Source organism: Dysidea avara, chromosome 10, assembly GCF_963678975.1.
Source record: "Dysidea avara chromosome 10, odDysAvar1.4, whole genome shotgun sequence".
In the NCBI taxonomy this organism is placed as follows: Eukaryota; Metazoa; Porifera; class Demospongiae; order Dictyoceratida; family Dysideidae; genus Dysidea; species Dysidea avara.
Window position 1 is genome coordinate 4,328,462 of NC_089281.1, and position 16,441 is coordinate 4,344,902.

General features: G+C 36.2%; 1 protein-coding gene across 2 annotated transcripts in view; it reads left to right on the plus strand.

The window, feature by feature from the left end:
- Positions 1-16,441, plus strand: part of LOC136237220 (uncharacterized) — a 351,388-nt gene that overhangs the window by 305,492 nt on the left and 29,455 nt on the right. Inside the window, exons 1-20 of one of the 2 annotated variants that reach the window (XM_066027543.1) lie at positions 5,479-5,793; positions 6,023-6,084; positions 8,748-8,846; positions 8,892-8,968; positions 9,016-9,098; positions 10,537-10,705; positions 10,755-10,828; positions 11,740-11,886; positions 11,939-12,041; positions 12,318-12,382; positions 12,428-12,505; positions 12,558-12,665; positions 12,753-12,819; positions 12,867-12,967; positions 13,753-13,911; positions 13,959-14,036; positions 14,084-14,125; positions 14,178-14,279; positions 15,223-15,280; positions 15,335-15,490. In XM_066027543.1, the coding sequence (XP_065883615.1) occupies positions 5,566-5,793; positions 6,023-6,084; positions 8,748-8,846; positions 8,892-8,968; positions 9,016-9,098; positions 10,537-10,705; positions 10,755-10,828; positions 11,740-11,886; positions 11,939-12,041; positions 12,318-12,382; positions 12,428-12,505; positions 12,558-12,665; positions 12,753-12,819; positions 12,867-12,967; positions 13,753-13,911; positions 13,959-14,036; positions 14,084-14,125; positions 14,178-14,279; positions 15,223-15,280; positions 15,335-15,490 (2,056 nt within the window). In that variant the 5' untranslated portion in view covers positions 5,479-5,565. Of the gene's footprint in view, positions 1-5,478; positions 5,794-6,022; positions 6,085-8,747; positions 8,847-8,891; positions 8,969-9,015; positions 9,099-10,536; positions 10,706-10,754; positions 10,829-11,739; positions 11,887-11,938; positions 12,042-12,317; positions 12,383-12,427; positions 12,506-12,557; positions 12,666-12,752; positions 12,820-12,866; positions 12,968-13,752; positions 13,912-13,958; positions 14,037-14,083; positions 14,126-14,177; positions 14,280-15,222; positions 15,281-15,334; positions 15,491-16,441 lie in introns of those variants that run through there. The other variant, XM_066027544.1, reaches the window with a different exon arrangement.

Here is a 16,441-nt window from a genome sequence, read left to right on the forward strand (position 1 = left end):
GAACAAAGGTTTTTTGTATTTTTGACACCTTCAAAGTGTCCTTAAGATTCAAGATGTGTCATGTACAGCATCACAGAATTTAACACCATCAAGCTATAGATGTTTGGAATTAGGCCAAACACCATTGATATGTGAGACTGGGCCTTCTGAAATATAATAATTTCTTTTAAAATATTCAATTTTCAGAGTCTTGTATGAAATTCAGCCTGCATGCTCACAAGCATTAACATTTCATGTAGCTAGGTGTGTCTTATCCTTACTATTCAAAAGATTTCTGCAAAGCATTTCGTTCTACAACCATGGTAATTGTCTGGAGGAAATCTATGGTATTGATTTGTAGAGTTGAAATCAATATTATGTTTTCATTATCAGTTGATTTATTAGTTAATGCAATTACAAGTATGTAAGTAGTTAGCTAATCATAATGTACATGTGTTTTTGATTTTTCGTTGGGCTGGTCCCCCTGGGTGCATCAGTAATTACTGGTTGTCCAGTACAATATAAATAAGATAATGAAATTAAAGGTGGTGCATGGGGTACAAAGGGATGTGGACAGGGATGAGAAACAATTGATCAAGTTTGCTTGGCCTTATATCCTTGATCAATGTGGTCCACGTATAAAGTAGATATAAATTTTGTGTATGAAACCACTCTACATCAGAACTTTTAGTCCTAACTCAGAACATGTGTGCATGTGAAAAGAGTGCCTTTTCCACAAATTAAAATACATGACATACACTTGCATTAAATGAGCATGATCAAAATAGACTAAATTATGTGAGCAAAACTTATGTTGATAAATCCAGCATACATAAATTCTACGCAATAAATTTGGTGTAGTGATGTCATGTACTGAAGTGTATTGTGGTTATTGTTTGTAGAGGGTTTAACTTGGAAGTGGTTTCATTTTTGAAAAATAAACAGCTCATTATGAATAATCAACAAATTACACCTGTATGCATGATGTAATCACAGCTATTTATGAGGTTTAAAATAGAGGAGTGAGTCATTCAAGTAACCACTGCATCGTGTATTAAGCTAACTTTAAAAGACTTGTTCTTCTACTATCAAATTGTCAACAACTTTTTTGGCAAGACCAATGGCAAGATGAATCTGGTGCGTAGCAAAGTAGCTTGTCTTGTACAATTTCTGCTGATATCATCTTTGTCTTTTCTGCTATCCTTTGCAACAAATCAAAATGGTAATGTTTGCTATTTAAAACCACATTGCACTCAAAGTGGTAAAGTCTCATGCTGCTATGAATGGCCTGTTCATGATTTTAATGAGCTGGTCAAATCAAACATAGTACTATATGTTTCTCCAGGAGCGTATCATTTGAAGAGCAATATACAAATTGCAATTGTAAGGGATTTTTCTATAATTGGTAATGATACCAAATTTATTTGTAATAACAGCAAATCAGGGTTTTATTTCAGTGTAATTAATAGCAGCTCTATACACATTGCAAATGTGAAGTTCATCGGTTGTGGTCAGGTGATAGAACACTCTACTAATTCAACTAAGAGTGCAGCTGTCTATTTGCTTGATACATCCTCAGTGAATATGACTAACATTATGTTTCAAAATAACTGTGGTTATGGAATTATTGGAATAAATATTGCAGGCAAGTCAGTGTTGAAAAACATTACTATCCATCAAAGTAGCACTTATGCAAATTATTGTCATCAGCAACAATTTCTGAGTGGAGGGATTATATGGTTGTATAACAAAATTGTTACACCAAATTCTGCCAAAATTTTTATCAGCAATTATAACATCCATAATATAACTAACAATGGGAACTATTCACGTGTTAGTTCATCTGCTATTATTTTAATTCTTCATCACCAAAAGTGTGATGTTAATATATCCCATGTTGTTATAGCAAATGTTACATCAACAAATGTACCACTTGTTTTTGCTTCAATATCATCCATTAGCAATCCATCTGTTGTTAATATATCATTCAACAACATTTCATATCACAACAACAATGTTCATACTGTACTCAAGGTGATCAATACTAGGGAATCTTCAATGTTGCTTCATATAAACAGCCACACATTTTACAATAACACTGTTTATGAGTACTTAGCTTCATTTTCAAATGTCACTCCTTTGTTCAAAGGGTTTACATTGTTTGAGAACAACAAGGCAAATGTCATATTAAGATTCAACAAGTTCATAACACTTTACAAAAAAGCAGTAGTTACTTTTTCTCACAACAGACCCAGTCCATTGAAACAAACCTTTCATCGATTTATTATTGAAAGGTGGGACGAGACTTCAAAAGAGTGTCCTTTGCAATTTAGCAGTAACAGAAATTTAATGTACACTTCCATTAAATTTTGTGGCAATAAGGGATACTTCAGAGAAGTGTATGTTCATTCATTTCTCCACAACTGTATTTGGAACTCAAAGAATATGACTGGTGAGTATTCACCAGATCTTGAGACTTTGTACAAATACACAATTCGTACATGTGAAAATACAACAAGAACAATAAAATTTGGTAAGGAAAATGACATCTGCCAGTGTGATTCAAACAATAGCTGTTTGGTTTATAAGCCACCTAAACCAGTATACCCAGGACAAAGTGTTGCCATTAATTTACACTACTCCAAGTCTAGTCATAATCTTCTGGTGCACACAGAGAATGATAAAAACCCATTTGAAGATATTGCTCCCACATGTGATGTGTTGCCTAAATGTGACACACTATATTACCGATGTACTAAACTTTCATATTCAGTAGAGCTAAATACAACTTCAAGTGGTAAATGCTTAATTCTACTAAGTACAACAAAACGTTTGATTCATGTACTTCACATTACCACAAGCAATTGCCCAACTGGATTTTCATTAGATTCTGATGGCAAATGTGATTGCAACCCAAACCTACAAAATAAACTACATGGAATAGTATGTAATATTACTGATGAGAAATTCAAACCACCACCAAATTCTTGGATTTCAATCACTCATTATAATGAAATCATCTATGCAACATATTGCAGATACGGGTACTGTCTACAAACACCTAGCTTTATTTCACTGCACACTCCAGATGATCAGTGTTTGGCCAGCAGAAGTGGCATAAGTTGTGGTCAATGCAAAAGTGGTTTAAGTACCGTTTTAGGATCTAGGGCATGCAAGAGATGTTCCAATAATGGTCTGTTCTTTATCATTTTATTTGCTGTTGCAGGGATACTGCTAGTTCTCTCATTATTTGTACTAGACCTTACAGTAGCTAATGGTGACATTTATGGCTTTATTGTCTTTGTAAATGCTATTAGTGTATATAGCTCAGAAACATTTGCTACAAATCATGTCGTAGTAGCTCTTAGTAATTTGGATTGGGGTATTGAGACTTGTTTTTATGATGGCCTGACAGCTTATGTTGCTACTTGGCTACAGTTTATCTTCCCTGTCTATGTAGTGTTGATTGTAGCAGGACTAATATTTGCCAGTCGATACTCTACAAATATTGAGAAGTTAACACGAACAAAAGTAATCCCAGTAATTGCTACCTTGTTGTTACTGCCGTACAGTAAAATAATGATTATCACTTTCAGTGGGTTGTTTTCTTACACAACCATTCATCTCTTGAACAGTAGGAAAACTGAAGTGTATTGGGCTATTGACACAAGCATCCCGTTGTTTGGAACGAAACACCTTTTTCTGTTTATATTTTGTACATTAATCCTTCTGTTTGTAATCATCCCTATCAATGTTTTGCTGTTATTTACAAAGTCATTTTATCGCTTTAACTTTGTTACAAAAAATTTGAAGCCATTTTTAGATGCATATCAAGCTCCATTCAAAGATGAGTGTTGTTATCTGTTAGGATTAGAGTTATTGCTGCGAGTTGTTGTGTACATGGTGAACCATTTGTTTGTCAAACAAGCTGCAGCGATATACATCACCATCATTCTGCTATACACTGCATATATATGCTGGCTTAAGCCATTTAAAAATCACTGGAAGATGTTCATTTACTTGCTCTACATACTTTACTTGGGGATTCTGACCATACTGTTCTTACACTACTCTGTTATCAATATGAAACCAAATAAAACTTACAAGATCATCACTAAGGTGGTTGTTTTTGCGGGATTTGTAGAGTTTCTGATGGTCGTAGCTTATCATGTGTGGAAGAATGTTTTCTGTCACTTTAAATTTTTTGGAAAACATTCTCAAAATTTTAAATTAAAGCATCTTGCATTTATTTCACGTACATCCTTGAGTCAAAGTCAAGACACAGCCACAGAAAGTCAAGAATCATTCGAGTGTTCAAGAAATTATAATGAATACAGAGAAGAGTTACTTATGTTTGATTAATTTAAGTTTTTTGCATAAACCAAGATGAACTTCATGTCTTTTATGATTGTTTTTGCTGTAAACTATTTATGCACACATGCTGTTTATATTGCATGTTACAGAATGTATGGGGTCTGGAGTATTCACAAGTTGTATTGGTGATAGCACTTATCACATAGTATAATGTTTTAGGAGTCAACGAGAGCACATACCCTGTTATCAAAGACTGAAATTGTGTCCCATAGGACATTGTATTAAATATGTAGTACAGTGTACGTAGGCTCCCAGTTAGCACATTAAGGCCAATGAAATTTGATTACCAGTTTCTCACTCAGATTTTTATGTTGGTGATTATTCTTTATCTCCAAGTCATGCACATGCACAGATGTGTTAGCTACGTAAGTGTTTACTGGCTAACTTTCATAGATTTTGTAATTGAAAAGAAACTATATTATGGGCTTTAAAAAACACACCAGAAGGTATTTTTGATTTTTAAAAAAAGCATCAGCAATATAATTACTTAGAACTCTGGTAACCACCAGTGCGCCAGTGCAGAGAATCCTTGATCACCTAATTATGCGCTGCTGTACATATAATTTATACTGGCTCCTGTCACTGTATAAAACACAATCCATTAAGGGAGCCATGCATGAGCAATTAGTATCATGAAAGGCAGCAACCTTGTGTATAGCAAAAGGTTGTGTTTGTCTACAAGCAAAGGAAAGCCAGGATGGAATCCCCTTCTCACTACACAGTGCCATAATTGCATGTGAATCAAGCTGTGCTTCAGTGCTTGGTGACTGGATTCACAGAGTACTAGTTCTTTCCATCACAAATTTAATGTGATCCCAAAATTGTTTATTCACTTAAATTTTTCACTTAATTAAAGGGAGGGGTGCCTCAACACCTCATACCTTTGCGTTTGTTAGGTTATAGGGTAATCCAAAGGCTGCAGCACATGTTGTCAGACTTTCAACGCTGGCCACTGTAAAGGTGGCGACGCCCGCCACTTTGCATGCCAGTACTACATGCAAATTTAAAGTAACTAAGTCGAGTCTAGATTGATACAACAGTTCTTCTGTATTTCCAGAGTAGAAGGCCTTTATAGCTACCAGTGCACTTAGTGAGGGGCGGGCGCAATGTCCCTAGGAGTGGCTAGATCGTCCGCACAAAATTGGTCACATGTTTCAATCATACAACTAAGCGGAGCAGCAAGAACGCGGACTGCTTAGTCAGATAATACACATGTCTTCCCTTTCTCCTACTACGAATCTTTCGTTTACACTTAATGGCGGTAACGTGGAAGTGTCTAATGCAGACCCGAACACGACGTTGAACGAGTGGATCAGATCACAGTATGGATTGTCTGGGACTAAAAAAATGTGTGGAGAGGGAGGATGTGGATGTTGTGTAGTGTCTGTATTGAGGAAAGATCCCACTACAGGGGATGACGCTACCATATCTGTTAATTCTGTAGGTTGGCATTGCCATTTATGAACTGATATAGCTCATGTACGTAGGATATGACCTAGCTATAAATACAATGTATGGTAGGTATATGGATGTATGGGCAGCTATATATATATATATATATATACGTGGGGTTAGAGGACCTGTGTCTGAATGACATCACACTAGTAAATGGCATATTCAGTAGCTAACTACTGCACGTTCATCATGTGCTGTTTATGACTATTTCCAGTGCTTGTGTCCACTATACTCAGTTGAGGGATGGCAGATCACTACTGTGGAAGGGATTGGAAAGTGAGTGATAGCTGTATAATTTTATATGGCTACATCCAAATGATTCATCTTCAAGTTTACGATAGCTGCTCTGTTATTCTTCCTTCATTTCCTTATTAGTTAACCATCAGAACACCACAGTTTTGTTTGTTAATTAGATGTGTTGTTTAGCTGGCACATTCCTTCATTATTGTGGATAAGTGAAGTAAACCCACTTACCAAACTTGCCACATTTGCATAACATGCTTGTATATGGCAAATAGGGTACATTGTAATTATATTTGTTTCCCTAGAATTAACATCAAGTGCCCTTTATTAGTAGGCTGCTTCCCCAGTTAACGTTATACACAGCTGGTCCAGAGCAACCGGAAAGTATAAAATAAGGAACTGCATTTGTACATGTCTCACAATACTTTATACTTTATGGGTGTGGTCTAGTGGGTCTGACTTTCCTCAGCTGCCATCTGAAAGACTTACTATACCTGACTAGTTTTCACTAAATGGCAATGTATAAATATGGCTTGGATTCCTAACCAGGGGTGGATCTAGAAAGGGGGGAGGGGCTAAGCTGGACAGGGACATAGGTAACTACTGAGGCAGAAGTTAGAAGATACCAAGCCTTCTCACAAGACCCTAGTAGTAAGACTACATTAGTGTGTGCATGCCAATCTAGAGTGTCTGGGGCATTCCCCTCAGGAAGTGTTTGAAAATTAGGCCCTCTAAAGGTGAATCCGAAAGCATTTTTAGCAGTTTTTCAGTGGAGAATAATGGAATGTCAGTTTATATCATTAAATTTCCATTAAATCAAGACTGATTACAATATACATTGAGTAGCTATCATGCATGCATGATAAATTAATCTTTTCATTAGTAGCTACCAAGCATTTAGATATAGCTAGCTACATACCATAATGCATCAGCTCATGCTCTAATCAACTAAATCATATATTCCATCATTTTCATACTTTGAACTGGGGAGTATGATACAATATCGCACACTCTGTTCAATGCACCATCAGTATTTTCGTGGTCAGCCACAACATGTACCATTAGTTCCACCGATATCATTTGGATGTCAACACCGATATGCCACTCATACCACACAGTTATTTGCTCAGCCACCAAGATGTATATAGACTTTCTTTTTCTCAACGATTTTTAGACCTCACACTGCCCATTAGTGGAATGCTGTTCCTAATGACATTTTAGCATCCCCAACCTTTCAGGACAATCTATTTTCTTATTTTTGTAAAAATAATTATTTTTTCTTTCTTGTGTCATAATTTTTTTTTATTTTCAGTCTACTTGTATTATGTGTGTAGTTGTAATTTTTGTTGTGTATCTTTCCTCGGTCGGGGAAGAGCGGCATTGATGACTGACTTGAGGCTAATTCATAAGTCAATCAAATCAAATCAAATCAAATCTATGGGACAGAAACATGTATAGCTAAGTAGTCATTTCATACATATCTGCATGTATACAGACTCGCCCGGACTACTCACATTATTACTTGAGTACCCTAAACTGACAAGTGTGGAGAAGCAGCAGCAAATAGGGAAACAATTAAAGCCATTGACAGTAGATTCAAGCAATAACCCAGGCCTCTGTTTGAGACCAGAAATTTATTTTCTGAAGGTGCTGGCTTATAATTGAGACAGGCGTTTAATCGAATGCAGCTTTTATATGAGGAAATACGGTGAATGTGTATCAGTGAACAGCACCCCATATACATGTGACCGGGCTGCAAAAACAGGACATGTGGGCACATAAATTTTGCCTATACTTTTTAAACTTTCATCATCATCACCTTTCATAATTTTGTAAAAATACATTTTTCTTTTTAACAGATAAACTTTCTTTGCTACAAAAGTCAGGCAGTTATTTTTTTCAAGTGAACAATACACTTTTGCCAGAATTCAGTAAGATTATTTGGCGGTAGGCTTTATTGCCTACATGCAATGATGTTCTATGCATTATGACCGTAGGAAGCACCAGCAGCCTCATTCCCAGCATAAAATTATTTTAGGGATCCCATATTATGCTGCTATAGGTGCAATGGCAATGTCATCTACATTCTTCTTCACTGAAAAATAAAATGAGTAAATATAAGGAACTATGCATGGTTACCATAATTGGATTTTTTATGAATTTTATGAGTATCTTGTTACCTTGTTGATTTGTGAATATATATTAAACACAATGTAATGTGTTGGACTGAGTGTTCAGCTGTAGAGATTTGTTTGTATTTAATGAAGATTGAAAATCAACCACTTGTAAAGTTTTCAGAGGAAAGTATTGTGTTGTGTGCATGGTACAAATGTTATAAAGGCATCAAGGTTAGATGCATGTTGAGGTATTCATGAGTAGTCTGCAAAAAATGACAATATATATATATATACATTAAATAGCCAAGAATGAAGATGTATCTTTCACAACAAACATATAAAGGTTCAGCAATGAGATGGACTCATATTTTGCACATTGTAAAGAAGTGTGCTGAATGTTTAGCTGGTAGTACTGCATCATCACTGAGCTCTCTAATTGTCCTTACCTCAATACTACTGCATTTGAAGGTTCAAGATCTGTTAAGCAAATTCAGAATTGTTTTATTAATATTAAACAATGCTTTACTAAGTTGTTTAGTTAATACCGTTATTGATTAATGATAACTGATCCCCTTACAGTTCTCATGATGGATATCATCCAATACAAGATAGGCTGACACAGTACAATGGTAGTCAGTGTGGATTCTGTACTCCAGGAATGGTGATGAACATGTACAGGTTGGTTGTATAGTTAGTGTAGATCAGTTGATGATGTTAGTGTAGTCTCCTTAAGGAGTCACCCACTCCTACCAAGCAGCAAATTGAAGATGCTTATGATGGCAACATCTGTAGATGTACAGGTTAGTGAGTATGGTTGATGTTGATGTGTTATAATGTGACCTTTTAGGATATCGTCCTATACTTGATGCTATGAAATCATTTGCTGTTGATGCTGATCCAAAGAATGGAGGGAAATGTATTGACATTGAGGTGAGTTATGTGTACATTGTATGTACATTGTATAAAGTACTTATTTGGTCGCTTTACTGTATATGTAATAGGGGTCATGAATAGGTCTGAGTCAAATATGCTGAAAATTTTGCTTAGGAATTATACCTATTATACTCTTCATTGTTCCCATTATGTTGTGTTATGTTCCTAGGTTAGTAAAATTTCTTACAATAATCTTGGAACATTTAATCAGTGACTGCTCTATTAGAGTATTTCAGTGACTGTTTTATTAGAAAGTGTCAATCTAACTTCAACTGATTGCTCTATTAGGGAGTATCAATCTATTTTCATGGAATTAAGTTCCATAGTTTGAAATATCTACCTATTATGCTAGCATTGTGCTGGCATAACACTCCAGCCTATTATGCTTTTTATTATGCTGGCATATTTGACGCAGGTCTAGTCACAAAGATTTGCATTTACCCACTGCAAAATGTGATCCGCTGAGTGAAAACCCAACTAGTTTGCATTTTTCTCAAACTTAATTTGATGACTTATTTGTAGATTACAGGGAAAAACCAATGGGCTGTTAAAGTTTCAGCTTTATCTAGCAAATACATTGTAGCAATAAGCATCAGGAAGAGCAAAACAATCAATTTGTACAGTAACTATACATGTGGAAATTAATTACAGGCACTCATTTAATCAATCATCAGTCACAAGTGCAACAGGCCATGGAGTGTGAACTTGTCTCATTGTGTTCACAAATAGGGGAATTCATTATGGTACAGTGATTCAGCTTAGAAATGGAAACAATAACATTACGTTTTACAGCAATGTAAACATTCGCACATAACTCACGTTTGATTCATGGTGCAGAAACAAAATGAATATATATCCATTCTTGTAGAGGAGCCATACTTTCTTGAATGAAGTACTAAACCTTGTCAGCCGAAATCAATTTACAGCTCATAAATAAAATATCATTACCATTTGTTGCCAACTCACCTGAGGCCAAAGTCAAACCAGCTGTCAAACTGTCACTCAAGCACCTATGGTGTACTAAGCACCTCCACAAATAATTAATGTGTTGCTGGTATTTAAGACAATCATAGTCTTGTAAACAGTTTTACCAATTCACAGCCCTAATTTCAATAAATGAATGATGCCAATAAACTCTATTTCTATATCATAAATAAACACCCATAACTCAGGCCTCTTTTGCTGCACAAACATGAACAGGCAAATCCTATGCTATATAGGGATTACTGGTCTGAGCTTAGCTTTACCACAAAAAAATATGTAGCATGTACACCCAGTTTATTCAATAGCAAAAGAATTGAATTTTGAGAAAATGGCCAGTTTTTGTTCATCTGGTTACATTTACAATACTTGTAGTGAGTAACACGTTTTTATGAATATGTCTGTGTGTGCAGTATAGTGAATACATTGTGTATGAATCATTACTGTTGTTTAGGACTTGGCTGTTAAGAAGTGTGGTTCATCATGTCCCAAGTTGTGTATCAGTGCAGGACAAGTATCATCAACATTGTGGTTTAGACCAAATGAAGTGGTAGACATCTTTACTGTGTTCAGCCAGTATCCTGATAAAAACATTAAACTGATCACTGGTGATACTGGAAGAGGTGAATGAATAGCAATAATGTAGTTGTGTTTGATCATGTCATCTTGTAGGTGTGTTTAAGAATGAACCACTACCAGATGTGATTGTTGACTTGAAGACAATCAGTAGTTTAGCCAGTATTAGGGTTAGTTGGTGTATTGTGTTTTATACGTACTGGTCTGTAATACTCTGTATACACAGTAATTAATAGTAAAAGCTTCATTGGCGGCTGTTAGAAAGTGTTTAATATTCAAGTTATGGTATATGAAATTAACTTTTGTCTCTTGTTAATTTCAGCCAATGATCAAATAATTTCAATAGCCAACACAGTAAATGGAACTACTAAGCACACAAAATAATAAAGACATAGCATTGACATCTAACAGTGGGCATTTCATGATGTTCACAGAGTACACAACACTACCAAGTGCAAGGCATGACCAGACTCTGCGCACCCATGATTCATGAATGAGTATATATGACTCAGTCAGTCATGAGTGCTATTCAAAGCTAATCTGCTATCTGTTGTATACAGTGCTGCTAATATAAAATAAACAAAAAAAAATGCAATGCTTATCCCCCAGCAGCTGTATAATGTACTACTGTTGCCACCCAATGCTGGTTCACTGGGTATCTGTGTACCACTCAGATAAGCATTGGACCTGGAAGCTTGTACAGTAATTACCAGGTTGCTTTAGCCATATGGCTCATGCAAAACTTCGTATCTTGTCTAGTACATACTGTACACTATTCCTTTATCACAGCATCTCTCCTCTGGTATCACTCATTGCATCCTGTTAGTTTTGTGCTATGACATCACTTTAACCTCTACTGTATCATTTAGTATGATAGTACTCTATACTAGGGATCATGAAGATTTTTACCTTCCCACAAAAAATACCGTAAGATGATTTATGTGCTCAAATTGTGTCTGGTCAGAAAATGATTCTTAGGCAGTAATAACTGAAGACCAGATTTTCACGCACACTTTACTCACAAAGTTATACAATATAACTATACATTTTGTGGTTATTAACATACTGTACTGTTCTACAGGGTGATGATAAAGTATTATCTGTTGGTGCTACTGTTTCACTCAATACACTTATTGCTACACTGGAGTCACACAAAGACTCATCTCCTAACTCTTTCCCATACCTGGCTGACCATCTGAAGAAAATTGCCAATGTAGCAGTCAGAAATGTTAGTACATTAATGTACTGTCTCACATGTTATCATATTGAGACTACATCAGATTGGATCCTGGGCTGGTAACTTGATGTTAACTCATGATCATCAAAATTTTCCTTCAGATGTTTTCACCATTATGGAAGCTGCTGGTGCTACTGTCACTGTTGGTAAGGTTTGCCCATAATTGTAGTCATGGTATAGTTCTGTATTAAAATTTAGTAGCATCAGCATAATATGTAGCATGATTTTTAACCATATGAATGCATACATGTATACACACTTGTGTTTTTAAGTATTTGTGTGTTTTGTGTGAGACACTTTCTCAGTGGGTGTCACATAATATGTAATTTGCAATTGGGATTGTACATCAGTGGTGGATAGTGGGCTAGAAACGGTGCATGTGCAATAGTTAGCATTTGAATTTACATGATGTGTGCTTATAGCATCATCGTCACAGAGTGCATCTCACTCACTAACTGATTTCCTCCAGTTGGACATGAAGAACAAGGTTAGTGTTGTACACTGCAATGTGATGATAGTGGATATTGTACAGGTGATCACTTCACTGGTCATACCATTCTCTACTTCTAACACTGTAATGAGGACCTTCAAAGTGATGCCTAGACACCAGGTGGGTATGGAGTTGTTATTACACCATTGTTACCTGTGATCATTTCTATTAGAATGCTCATGCCTATGTCAATGCTGGTTTCAGTTGGTCAGTTGACTCCAGTACACATAAAGTACAAGGTTCTCCCTCTATTGTGTTTGGTGGACTACAAGCTCATGCTGTAAGTGTGACAGTGTACATTTGAGATAGTGTACATGTCTCACTATACTGTGTACTAGTAGTCTGTATATTGTTGGATGGTTTGTAGGTTCATGCTACGAAGACTGAAGCTTTCATGGTTGGAAAATCTCTAACTAACTCTGCCACTTTGCAAGGTACTACTCTATACTGTACATATATGATTGTTGTACATTCTTTACAGGAGCACTTAAGGTACTTCAGGAAGAGTTAGTAGCTACAACAGTACCACCTGAAAGTAGTGAAGCTTATCGGCTGAACCTTTCTTATGGCCTGTTCTATAAGGTACATGTGTTTCCAATGTAGATGTTTGTAGATGTATGTATATGCTTACTTTGTTACTGTTGAACCAGTGATTATGAATTAAGACTAACTTATGGTATTAAGATGAGTTGTGTGGCCAAGAAAGTAAGAATACATGCCTTAAACATAACAGTAAGAGTACGTATTAAAGTTTTATGCGTATCATCAGTTTCACAATTCTCATCACAATTTACTAGCTTAACAACTCAGCTCTGGGATATACAACAAGTTTTCAACTAGATATCAGAGATCAACAATTTTTGTATTTATGCTGAGTCATTCGTCTAGTATGAGGCAAATCAGTGCCAAAACCTTGGATGATTCTTTTGTTGAGCATGCCCTAAGCCGAGAAAGTATATCACTATTATACAAGTCATGGTTTTGCACTCATGATTTCATTTGTATTAGTGCAAATGATACCTTCCATTTCCACAGATCCTCTCTAAAGTTTCCTGCTGGAGCTTTAATCTATTTACATATAAGTACTTGCTACAAACAAATCAACACCTTAGCGCAACAAAAACATCAGACACAAATAAAGACAAAGGCAATTATAGGATGCATGTATTGTATATGAAAGTGCACACTCCAGCCAGAGGAATAGAAATGCATGGCTAATAGTTGAGGTACACTTGTTTGAAGACATCGGTTAGTCAGTATACCTAGAATTTCATTAAATAAAAATATTTCCAGTTGATGTTTTAACCAGATCAATACTACCAAATCAAAACTTTATTTCAGTATTCATATATGGAATTTTTCTACAGTTTTATCTGGCCAGTATTCCTGGTCACATCAGTGATAAGGTGAAATCAGCTGCTGTTCCATATGTGAGGCCAGTGTCTCAGTCCTACCAGTCTTATGACACTGTCAAGTCAGAGTATCCTGTGACTGAGCCAATGACCAAGTTGACTGCTAAACTACAAGTGTGTATGTTGGTGTGTGGTAAGTTATGATGAGGATTATGTTGTAGGCATCAGGAGAGGCACAATATGTTAGTGATATGATCCAACCTGATCAACTATCAGCTGCTTTTGTATTAGCAACAATGGTATGTGTATTGTAATGTGTGAAGTGTTATGAGGTGAACTGTTTTAGGGAAATGCTACAATAAAGAGTGTTGATGCAACAGAGGCACTGGTAAAAGCTTTCATGTATATTACATATGGTGTTGTATGGGTTATTTCTTTAGCAAATTCCAGGAGTAATGCAGTTCTTCTCAGCTAAAGATATTCCAGGAAAGAATTCGTTTTATGGACCACCATTGCTTTATGCACAATTTCAACATGAACTTGTAAGAATGAAAACTAATTGCACATACATACACACACACACACACACAAACACATGTCAATCTCTTGACCTGCATGCACTTCCACTACATGGCATACATTAGAGCTATGCAGCATAGTGTGGGGCTAAATGGGGCAGCCCAGGACATTGTCAGATGCTAGGTGCTAAATGCACCTGCATCTGCAGTTAGCTGTTGTATTTCTATTGCTATAGCTGGTATTTAGTCATATCAAGCAGCCTAGCTGTGCCATGCCCGGGGTTGCCCAAAATGTGAAGCATGCATGATTGAATTGGGTACATGCCAGTGATTAGTCAAGGGTGGGTGGGTGACTTTGCTTAGCATGTTTTTGACGGCTTAAATCTTTATGACCGGATTCAGTATGAGCAATTCCGAATAGCACCCATTCTAACACAAGTAGAGATTGTGTGATCGTCATTTGCATGTGCAATGGTGCTGGGTATTAACAGTTGTGGGTTCCAGTTCTATTAACTGGGATTCGATGCCAAATTATACCAGATTTACTTGTCTGTTAACATTATTTACAGTGGTAAATTGTGTACTTAATGCGTAAAAGAATTCTAAGAAGTCAGATCCAAACCTCACCACCATCCTAAGGCTGATTATGGAGCATGCACCAAGTAGATAGTTTTTATTAACATGGTACACTGCATGTGTATGCCTAACTGGCACTTACAATGTTATACAAGCATATCATACATGCACCCTTAATTCTATTGGCAAAATAGTATATAGCTATATTGTTACTTATAACCAGGTGGCACCCATGCTGTATCATGATGTATTAAATATATTGTGTGAATGTTACAGTAATGATGTTAATTTGTTTCAATTTCTGACCAATTGCATTATTGTTAGCTCATTGTTGTATTACATGTTATTTTGTCTTGTTGAAATTGTAAAATGTGTCATGTGTTCTTTACAGTTATTTGTTGTTGATGAGGTAGCCTATGCTGGTCAACCAGTTGGTATTATTGTGGCTGGTGAGAAATATATACAAGTGTGGATATGAATAATATGAATTACTATCTGTATAGACACTCAGGCTAATGCTGATCGAGCAGCTAAAATGGTGAAGATCCAGTACACATCTAAGGGTAAACCAATACTGACTGTAGCTGATGCCATTCAGAACAACTCTTTCTATGACTTCCCTGGAGAAGCACAAATTCTTACTGTAGGAGATGCAAAAGGTGTGTTAAGCCCCTTATTAAAATAAGACAAGCATCTACTGATTGTGCTAATATACTCAGAAACCAACTTAACAACATTATACCTTCATGGCACCATGGTGTATTGGTGAAGTATAACCCCAAGGCCCAAGCCCAAAAGTTCAATCCAATAAATTGCTGCAAAATTTCACTGTTCGACATCACTTTAGCCTGGCCAGGATTCTTTTGGCATACTACAGTATGTTCATCAGTACCTTTTTTATCCTTTCTCTCCCATTTCTTTTCACTGCCAGTGCAATGAGTCAATTTGTATTAGTGCACTCATAGCTTCATGATAAATATGATCCATCATTTTTGAACCATGCCTCCAGTAGTCAAAATAAGCAGTAAGCTAGTTTAACACATCGTTCTTGTGTAGGGCTGTGTAACTATGTGATATGACTGCATTGCTTGTTATAATAGTGCATGTTTTTCTTCGTCCATCTGGTTCCACTATTCTTCTTTTTTTTTTTTGATGTGGCGTTATAGAAGTTGACTAATGAGGAATGTGTAATAAACTAAATGTGAGGGAAATTTAGGAATTTTACAGGCTAGTAGCCAGTAGTAGGATCAATGTAATTTATTGCAACGCAATTTTAACATGCCTTGGTGTGGACGTAGAATACATTGCAAACCTACGTACCATACCACAGTAAGTGATGCCAGCATCCTTTAGTGATAAACTAGCCTTTCAAGTAAAGTAATTATATAAATTAAATTCAGCAACGCAGAATCCATGAGATGACTGCAAGGTCCATTAGAGTGGCATTGCACATTAGTAAAGTAGCCCAGTGCTAGCACCTTGAACTGAAATCAATGCAGGTAAAACATTAACCAATCTTGTAGGATATGTGAGACGTGATGACATCATAATGATTCATTGCATAACAAACTGGCTTGACAGGTTTAAGATTACGAGATCATGCCATAGTA